Source organism: Quercus robur, chromosome 2, assembly GCF_932294415.1.
Source record: "Quercus robur chromosome 2, dhQueRobu3.1, whole genome shotgun sequence".
Taxonomy (NCBI): domain Eukaryota; kingdom Viridiplantae; phylum Streptophyta; class Magnoliopsida; order Fagales; family Fagaceae; genus Quercus; species Quercus robur.
The window spans coordinates 16,809,966-16,821,147 of NC_065535.1; the positions used below are offsets into that span (position 1 = coordinate 16,809,966).

General features: G+C 31.9%; 1 protein-coding gene across 1 annotated transcript; it reads left to right on the forward strand.

The window, feature by feature from the left end:
- The first annotated feature begins 1,961 nt into the window (after nt 1-1,961).
- LOC126695598 (uncharacterized) lies at nt 1,962-2,582 on the forward strand. Its single transcript, XM_050392420.1, has one exon. The coding sequence runs from the start codon at nt 1,962-1,964 to the stop codon at nt 2,580-2,582; it is 621 nt and encodes a 206-aa protein (XP_050248377.1).
- Nucleotides 2,583-11,182: the final 8,600 nt, after the last annotated feature.

Genomic DNA, 11,182 nt, shown 5'->3' on the forward strand with positions numbered 1-11,182 from the left:
ATCATTATCATTATCATTATCATTATTGATGTGAAGACTAAAAATTTTAATCATGAGAAGATAAATTCGATACATCTTCAACCGAGGAGGCCATAAGCATACAAGGTGAATCTTCTACCCAAGTAGCAAAAGGTTATTTTATTTTGTTTTAAGAAGGAACTGTAAAAGTAGATAATCCTTTTTCATGTTAATTAATCTAAACTCCATCACTGTATTTGGTAATTAAGATTGTGATGATTAATTATGCTTGTGTTTAAATACGAAATTATATATTCTAGTATCAATTATTAAGTATCGATTACAATTGTGTTAAATATATATATATATATATATATATATAAACTATCTATTTAAAGAGTGTCATTTAAAGAAAATATGTTGGCTCACGATTCAAATAAGGGGTTTAAATATGAAATAGAATTTTAATTCAAATTAAATAAATATATTTTAAAATAATAATGTATAAAATTATGAGGTTTTAAAAATTTGTATAATATGATATTATGAAAAAATTATTAGGTACTACCATAAATGCGTATTCTTCACTCTTACATAAATAGTGATTTCTTCCATAAATTTAATTAGTGTGACCCACTATTCATGTGAGATGAAGGAGTACGTATTTATGGTATTCCGGGAATACACAATAATTTTCTGATATTATGAGATATCAAAATTTTTCAATAATTAAAAAAATTGCCCTTAAATTTAGTTAAAATTTTCAAAAATATCTCATGTAGTATTCTTAAATTGAATAAATTTTAGTTTTGTTATTTCTTTGGCCCTCTCACTCTTAAAATTCTAGTTCTGCCCTGACCATATATGAGGTCAATTAAAACTATTTTGATCTTCTGTGAAAAAAGAAAAAACTATTTTAATCTTTCATATATATATATATATATATATTTATATGATAGATACATAAAATAATAATAATAATAATAATAAAAATAAATTATGCAAATAATGATATGTCAGTAGTTATATTTGATAATGAGCCATAAATATAATCACGTTACCAAAAAGAATGGTTCTAAACCTACAAATTATTCAAGAATTTTTTGTCACAATAATTATATATATAAATACACATTCTGTCACGTTACAATTATTTCAAATAAATTTCCAAATTTTGTTGTGGTACTAAATTTTCTCCGCCGAAAATAAGTCAAAAAGTACAAACCAGCGGTGATGTTCCGGTTGCGTGCGCCTTCTCCTTAGCCGGCAAAGAAGAAAATAAAAATAATCAAAGCGTAACGAAGTTAGTTGTACGGCCCAGAATTCCGATATTCAGTTATGCTGATGCTATACGTACAAAATGTAGTACAACAACAAATTTCGCACGACACCACTTGTAAGTTGTAAGCTTGAAGTCCAAGTTTCCTCCACTAATTTCCGGTTTCCACGTAGCCTCGTATTAGTGGTACCATGACTTCTTTTTTTTCCATAATTTTTGCCGCTATTTATTTACGTAGCAAGTCATGAATGGCAAGTCATGAACTCGCCACTTTTAATTCAGCATTTATAACCTGCTACTTGCGACAAAAATGGTAAGAAAAATCGTAGCACTAGCCTTTTTCTATTAATACCGCGGTCCCTCACCTCCACTACAAGCAGCGTACGCGTCATCGCTTATGGCTAAAAACGCTCTCTTTCTCTTTCACCTGTCTATTCGTTTTTGACAATTTCCACAACAGAAAACGCTGGTGACGGCTTCGCTTGCGTCACAAGTTAATTACTTCCCAAGTACCTCCACATTTAAAGACCCAACGCACAACGCGTACTTTCCGTATCGTCTCATTTCTTCCCTCATTTCCTCTCTCTCTCTCTAAAAAAAAAACATTTCCTCTGTCTCTCTTGCTCTTGCTCTCGCTCTCGCTCTTTGTGTTTGTGTTTTGTTCTTCGTTCACACACCAAAAAAAGAAAAATTACTAATTATATAACCTGGGTTGTTTATCGAAATGGGTGCTTGCTTCTCTTCAGTGAAGTCTCAGCCATCTCAGCCATCTGCTAAGGTGATCTCCACCAACGGTATTCTTCGCGAGTATCCTGTCCCTATAAACGTCTCTCAACTTCTTGAATCCGAGGATTGCTTGTGTTCCTCGTACTTCGTTTGCAATTCCGACCGTTTGTATTACGAAGATTACATTCCTGTCTTGGATTTGAATGTCGAACTTGAGGCCAACCAGATCTACTTTGTTCTTCCTGTGTCTAAGCTTCAACAACGTTTGACTGCATCTGATATGGCCGCTTTGGCTGTTAAAGCCAGCGTGGCTATACAAAACGCGTCGACCAAGGACGGTTATCGCCGCAAAAAGGCTCGCATATCTCCGGTCCTTTTGGTTAATCGATTGGCTTCTTCTGAAAATTATAGCAAGATTAATGATGGGTTTCAGTATAATAGTAATATGAACAAGCCCCTTGTTTTTGATGCCAAGACTGTGGGTGTAGCTGGTGCTGGTAAATTATCTCGAGCTGGGTCAGTCAGAAAGTTGCAGAGATTTACTTCTAAAAGGGCTAAGTTGGCTGTTCGATCGTTTAGACTCAGATTGAGCACAATTCATGAAGGCACAGATGTCTAGAAATTTTTTTTTTTTTAGACTGTCCTGTATGTAACATACTCTCCCTGTAAAAAGAACCAGAGGTCGGATTGAGAGTGTGATTTTTGTAATTGTGATTTTTTTTTTTTTTTTTGAGAAATTGTAATTGTGTTTAAGGTTTGATTATTCCTCTCGGAGATATTTAAAGTTTAAATATGTCTCCTCAATGTAATTATTGAATTATTCAAATCTGGGTTTTCCTTTTGCAAATTTTCTAAACTTCTCAGCTGTTCTTTTTCTCTCTCTTTTTTATTATCATTATTACTCGCTGTACAATTAATACTTTTAACAATTTTTTCCCTTTCATTATTAATTTTGAGGAAAATAAGTTGTCTTTTAGTTTTTTAGATATGGTACAGTACGTGGTATCCCGGTATTGATTGAGAAATGAGAACACAAGCGAGCGCGTGTGGAAGCGCAGACTTTTACAGATTGTGCCAAATGTGAATCAAATCTCAAACACTCCAAATTCCTGGAAATCGGAAAAGCATACAGATTTAGACTGAAAGGAAAGCTATTCCACACGTATTGCTCTTCTAGAAAAACCGAGACAATGCATTATAACAAATATCACAAACAGATTGTGCCAAATGTGAATCAAATCTCAAACACTCCAAATTCCTGGAAATCGGAAAAGCTTACAGATTTAGACTGAAAGGAAAGCTATTCCACACGTATTGCTCTTCTAGAAAAACCGAGACAATGCATTATAACAAATATCACAACATCTTTTACTATAATTGAATTGAAGTGATAAGTTTTTACTAATTATCATTTTATAATTGAATTGAAGTGATAAGTTTTTACTCATTATAATTTTGGTCAATTATTGATATTTTGTACTTATCATAAATAGGTCCAGGTAATAAGTGAATTATATTTATTTTAAAGAATTTTATTGTTAATTGATTATTTTAAGAAAAATTTGATACCATTTTTATGAAAAATATAAAAAAGTTGTCAAAAAAATTAGTCTCTTTTTTTATTTTTCCATACGTTTTTTCTTTTTCAATTATTAATAATTTGTTATGTGGTACGCATCAACAATTGTGAAATTTTTTTGTTACGACTATAGACTTTTTCATAAAACCGATCAAATTTGGCATTCCTTCTCATTTGGCAATTGGCTCGTCTCCTTTCCTGTATTGAGGCATACAATTCATGTGTTCTACAATCAAAGTCAAGAGTTGTTAAAAAAATTAGTCTCTTTTTTATTTTTCCATACATTTTTTCTTTTTCAACTATTAATAATTTATCATGTGATATGCGTCAACAATTGTGAAATTTTTTTGTTACAACTATAAACTTTTTCATAAAACCGATCAAATTTGGCATTCCTTCTCATTTGGCAATTGGCTCGTCTCCTTTCCTGAATTGGGGCATATAGTCCATGTGTTCTGCAATCAAAGTCAGAGTTGCAAATTGCAATTCCTTTGTTGACCATTTCCTCCTATCATTGGAGATATTATCTATTTAGTCCAACAAAAATATAATAGTTTAACAAATATAGTTAATAGCTAAATATTATTTTTGACTAATTGAATCAGACTCCTAAAAGGTTAAGAGTTGCAAATCCCTTCGCTGACTCTATTCCCCTGTCATTGGAGCAATTATCTTAGGCCAATCAAAAAAATAATAATTTAGCACAGGTATCTCACAATTATGTGACTAATTAAATCAAGACTTAGCCTAAAAGGCTTGTTATTTTAATCTTGTTTAATGTTTTCTTATCAGTTTATATTCTCCTTAACGAGAAATGACCAAATGCATCTGTTCCAATATGTAACGGGTGTCCCGTGACCTCTTTATTATAAGGTTTACTAGATATTGCCTCCACTAGACAAGTTTTGACTTCTTTTTTTAAAGCGAGATTGACATTTATTTAGTTATAGCTAGTTGTAATTTAATTAGTCGCTGCGTTGTGGTGGTTTGCTTGGACCGTCATTTTTACATGTCCAAGTATATAATATTGGAATGGGAGTGTGATAAAGTGTTTATATAATTAAAGAATGAATACACATGTATCCTACGGATGGTTCAAATTGTCATACTAGATTACACGTGGTTTGATGTTGTGCGTACGATTTACTTAGTCAAGCATGTCAAATTGTCACCATGGAAAGGGCCACACACGAAGATGATAACTGTACAGTCTCGTACAGCTATGTGAAAGAGATAAGCATTTAAGATCCACGTGATTCCACCTATAGGCTATAGCCAAAAACATCCAAGTCATTCCTTACTTGGGAAATGAAGCTTTTCTGCTCTCTTAGAAATCAACGCTTTCACATGAACATGAAACATGTATATTTTCAAGAGTACGGACATACATTAACAAATAATTTGAAGGGTACGGACATACATCCACAAATTCATTCAGATTATTATTAGTACTGTAGTAAATTTAAATTATAATCAATAATAATTTACTATTTATTATTTGTTGTGAAAGTTTTATGAGCATAAAACTTCTCTTCCAAAATTATAGTAAATGAGAGTGTATATATATACATATATATATATATAAAGTTTAGTTACAAAATTAATTGTAGTCTAAGATTACAATCTTACTCAATATTTTTTTATTTAAAGTACTGACGACTCTACGTGTAAGTTAGAGTGGTCACATGACCACATGACTTGTAAAAAATTGCATATATACACTTGCCAAAACAAAATTATATGTTAAACTAACCTATTATGACCACCCTAATAAAAACGTTGAACACCCTAACTTGAGAATTACAAAAAGTTGGGTTCAACAAAAATAAGAATAATGTTACATTCATAATATTTTCATAATAATTTTATAACAAATCCAATGTGGTAAGCTGTTACTGATTCTAATTTGGGCTCCATACTAATATTATTTTTTTACCCACTAATAGTAGCTTTTTGCATAAGATTTATTGTAAAAATATAGTGGACGTAGCATTACTCCAAAATTAATTCTGCCCCCCAAACATAATCCTTAATCCCTTTTATAATTTTTTTTTTTTAAAAAAAAACCTTAAATAACAACAATAAATATTAGCCCAAATAACAACAAATATAAACCAAACAAAAACAAGATAAGACCAAACAACATCAAGTGATCTAATTATTCAACAAAAAGCCTACTATAGAACAAAAAGATAAAAATCGCTAAACATTCAAATTTGTAGCTCGTTCAACCTATTCAATAAAAATAATCTCTAATTTCATTTTTCCCTAAAAAATGGTACCAAGAAAAATATTTTGGTTGTCAGTTTTCCTTGATGGTGACGACAGTTATATTATTTATGACTCAGAACAATTTTACTTTCCTTAATGACTCAACTTACAATTGTAGCTGTAGGGGTATTGGGTCTAGGAGCTCATTATCTATGTATATATTGGGTCTGATGCCCAAGCCAAGGACAAGGGGTCGTCCAAGGAGGAGTAAACATTGTCAAGGGAGCCCATGTTAGTAAATAAAGAAGTTAGTTTTGATCATAATGGCCCAAGAGGTTGGGCCAAGGATGAATGCCTCCTTGGCTAACTAAAGCCGAGGTTCGTAGAGGTGGTTTGCCGTCCAGGGGAATGTTCTGGGAAGTTCTGTTGGTACGGATAAGCATTGCAAAAACAAAGGACAGAAAAGAGTCCTAAAATATCTAAGAAGAAAGCTGCTACCATTGCATTAAATGCTCTGTAGCTAACTCCCTAACCGCATTAATGTGGAGGTGATATTTGAACAATAGTTTTCAGCTTTACAGCTATTATATAAAGATTTTAGGAAGTTGCTGATGGGACAAGTATCAAACACCAACTAACTGGTCTACACATGGAAGGTAAAGATGAAAGGAAAGAAAGTATAAAAGGAGGAGGAAGCAATGAGACAAAGGGGGGGAAAATGAGAGAGAGAAACATTGTAGCAATCAAGAAACAAACTTGTAATCAAATTTAAGAGAAATATACAAGAACTGATCTCCTCGGACTGTACCGAAGACGATTTTGTTTAGTTAAAATCAATCTATCTTTCTGTTCTTGTCATTTGAATTCACTTTATTTGTCATCCAACTCATTTTAGTCCAGTTTTCCAACCCGCTCTCTACAAATTCATTATTTTGGGCTTTTTGAGCCTGAGTCTATCCACCATTTGGGCTTGGGATCCAAACCTAGTCCTTACAGTAGCAAATATTCAAGTTATCGCTTTATTATAATTTGTATAATTTAAATTTTTTAGTAACTACCCTCAAAAAATTTCCTAGAGCCGCCACTAATTAGAAGTAAATTTTGACAAATCCATTATTAGATTACATCTTCTTCTTATATCCTCCTTACTTACAAAATTTTTAGAAAATTAAAGATCAATAGTTATGTTATCAATAAATTGTTTAAATTGCAAGTTTTTGTAGTTTAAAATTATATATAAAGTATAAGCTTATAAATCATATAGTAAATAATATCTAATTGACACAAAATTTAACATTTATATTAAAAGCGTAAAAAATATACAATTCAATTGTTAGATTTTCAAAATATGCAGTAATGTTTATTTTATTGAATAGGGTTGTAATCTTAGGTTACAACTAATTTTGTAACTTAAATTTGCCTTTTATATACATATATAATAAAAGGTAAGCTAGGAAGTTGATTTATTGACTTCTAAAAAAGATGACTATGATAAGAAAAAAAGAATAAGAAATTAAATTTTTTTTTTTTAAATGTACCCCAATCAGGAATAAGAGATATAAGAATATTTAAAATTAAATTTATTAACATTTGTTATGTGTGTGCTCAAAGGCTATTTCATAATGTGTGTTTTTATTTTAATCAAAGTTCTTCGTCTTCCTTTAGACAACTTCAACGTTTATGCATTTGTATATTCATCAAGTCCCAAAAGTAATTACCAATTAGATATAAAAAGTTTCTACAAATTTACTTCCAATATAATGACTAATGAGTCTGATAAGAATAGAAACTACACTTGATCTTAGCCAAATTAAAGGCCGAGAAAGGTATCATAACGCAGAGTTTCTCACAGAGAACATTGGCCACTCACAAGCGGCACTTCTCGCAAAAAATGCTCCCATCACAATAGTCTTTTGCAAAATTTAATAAATACTATTTTAAAAATGTAAGGACTCAATTTGTAACGATCCCAAACTGGTATTAGGTTCGTACGTTAAAGGCCCAAACAATAAAATTTGTAGAGCTTGGGTATCCAAGAACTAGGTTAACTCTAAAAGAAAAACAATTAAACCTCACGTTTATAGATAGATTAACACAGATATAACGATCAATTTATCCTTGAAACAAATTCAATTCTTTGGTTCATAAGGTTTTCTTCTGAGTATTCTTTGTTTTTGGCGTCCCGATCCCCTTGACTCAATGCTTTCTTTCATGTTATATACTGTCCTCTTGATATCATCTTCACCATACACGTGTAAGTTGGGTTCAGGGGATCTCTTTCTGTCCCATCTAACACCTTCTGGAACCTCCAACTAGCAGCTGTAAGGCTGCTTCATCACTGTTCAGGCATCACCTCCACATTAATGCGGCCAGAAAGTTGGTTGGGAGGCAATTAATGCGGAGGCAGCTGTTGTTATAGATATTTGTTTGCATTTTCTTTCTTACCCTTGGTCCCATATCCCACTTTTAGTGGTAACGTAGCTCCGAAGTACGTTTGTAACAAGGTGGCGTTCTGGTCGTCCTCGGACTCATATTGCCGAGAAGGATTTTGTCCTCGGATGAATACTGAACTCACCTTACGTGATATCTACTCTTCCTTTCGTTTGGTTACCCTTACAACCTGATATGGGCCTCCTCGGACAGCTTTACATCCTCGGATGGGCCACAGGCCAAATTAACTAGACTTTAATAATTTATTGATTAACCGGCCTCCACACAAAAAATTGATGATCCAATGTTTTTTAATTGCCTTTCTAATTGTTTTCCAGTAACATTTGGCATTAACTTTTTTTTTTTATTCTAAAAAAAAAATTTAAAACTTGTTTTAAAAGTATGAAATTTAATAATATATAAAGCGTTGGTACAAATTCTTATGCGATACATTTAGTGTCTCTAATTAAATTCAAACGCATGATTGCATTGATTAATGGAAGAAAAAAAAAAAAAAAGCAATTTTAACTTTTTTTTTTTTAAGACAACTAAAAATCTATAGCTATATATTTGAATTTAATTTAATAATCATTAGCATATTAAAGCATTCACATCAGTCCATATATAATAATAAAAATATGTAGAATTTACACAATTTTGCCTAAAAATGAACCACATCAATTTGTATATAATTGTGTATGTAAGGACACGATTATTTAGCGACCCAAGAATGACATTGGGCTCGTAAGTAAGGGCCCTAACAATATGATTTGTAGAGAGTGGGCTTGAAAGGCAGGACCTTAGTCACAGGTTAGCGGTTTAGTCATGATTTTTATGGGAGCTCTTACGTGGTTGGATTTGGCTTGACTGGCTATGTAGTCCATTGGTATGGGTTGTAGGATTTAGGTCCTCGGATTTTGTCCAAGGAGCCTGGTATCCTTCCCCTTCTCCCTTTTTGTAGGATTTTTTTCCTCCTTCCCGAGGTCCCCCTTTTTCTTCGTTCTTTCCTCCCTTTTATACTAGTGATCACCTCCCTTTTAGTGTCCACGTGCCAGTTTCACTTTCTGGAGCGCAAACCTGTCTTATCGATCCATACCTCTAGTGGTTGGGGGTAGTTGGGAAAGTTAAATAGCATGGTTTGGAGTATGGGCCTATCAGACGCAGGATTCTGTACTACCATATTGGCAGCTTTCTCCCTTGTCCTGCCCCTGTACTGAGTTTGCCCTTTTCTTCAGGCATTTTGTGAGGTGCTGAGCATAAGACCGTCCTCGGCTATGTCCTCGTGCCCTTCTTGGGTTTTCATTATGCGTCCTCGGCAATAGCTCTCCTCGGCTTAGGCCTTAGGCCCTAATGTAGAATGGGCCTGGGCCACGAATTCTCTGGCCCCACAGTGTAAATTTACAAGTTTGCTACATCAGTCTATTTATAATTGTAAATTTACACTAAAACTATTAATTTTGTATTTAATTCTTTATTCTTTTTTATGTATCTCAATGATAAAAAAAGAGAGTAGGTAATGGTTGTTATGTGTGAAGAAATAAAAAATAATTTTAAAAATTAAAAAAATTTGATATTTTAATAAAATATAGTATAAAATAGATAATCTGATGTAAAGTATTTTAAAAAGTAAATATATAAAAAATAAAAAATAAAAGTTTTTATACTAAAATATATAGGAATTGTTACACAAACTAGTGTGAATATTGAAAGTAATTGTATCTAAATTTTACCTTTTAATAATTGATCTCATTTCTAGATGAAAAGGCTTTCCACAACATTATTTTGATTTTGAAAATTGAAATACATTGATTCAAAGTCTAGAATATTTCATCCGATTGGAATTCTTATATTATATGGGCCTGTAGACCCAAAGAACCGTGCTGGACTTTGGTTTGACATGAGCCAAACCAATTTTTCTTATGGTCTGAACATTTGGGATCTGAAATAAGTCAAAAAACTATCACCCTCTTGGGTGGTCCTTGTTTTGACAAAACCATGAATTTTTCAACCCAACTACTACATGGTTGTCCACCAAATCTAGGCCCGAAATCAGTGGAGGCCTGGACTAATTAACTGTACCGTAAAATAATTTTGGTAGTCAAATTCAGTCGCCACTGCACCATAATTGAAATTTTATGTGTTTGGTGACTAGTATAAATGGAAAAGTTTAGCAGCACATAATTTTTCATAACTTCTTATTACAACTGTGACATGACAGAGTGTGATTAGTAAAGAAAAAATAGTGGGTCTATGCGTAAGCGATAGTTAAGTACTCATAATCTATCATGTCAAAATTGTGACAAAAAAAATTGTGAAATAATTTGTGATCCTAAAACTACTCGAAATAAATGGGCCTAATTCAACGTAGTGTCCAAGGATTTGGATCTAGTGCAAATAAATGCAATTACCACTTGGACGTCAGATGAATAAGTTAACACAATAAAAAAAGTAAAAATATAAAAGATTAATTTTATTTTAGACAAAATTTAATTATAAAATTAGTTGTAAATTAAGGTTACAACCTTACTCAATAAAATAAACATTATTATATATTTTGAAAATCTAACCATTGAATTGCATGTTTTTTACACTCTTAATACACATGTCAAATTTTGTGTCAATTGAATATTATTTACTATAAAATCTATAAACTTATATTTTATGCACAATTTTAAAATACAAAAACTTGCAATTTAAACAATTTATTGATGACATAGTTATTGATCTTTAATTTTCTTGAAATTTTGCAAATATGGAGGATATAAGAATAAGATGTAATCCAATGGTGGATTTGTCAAAATTTATCTCCAATAAAAAGATATTGAGTAAGGTTGTAACTAAAGGCTACAACTAATTTTGTAACTAAATTTTATCATTTTATTTTTACTATGTTAACTTTTAAATCTCACAAAGTAGTAATAATTGTATGGTGCAATAACCAGGTGGGATCCAAATCCAGTATCCAAATTAATTAGTTCCATATGTTTCTTATTGGTGTC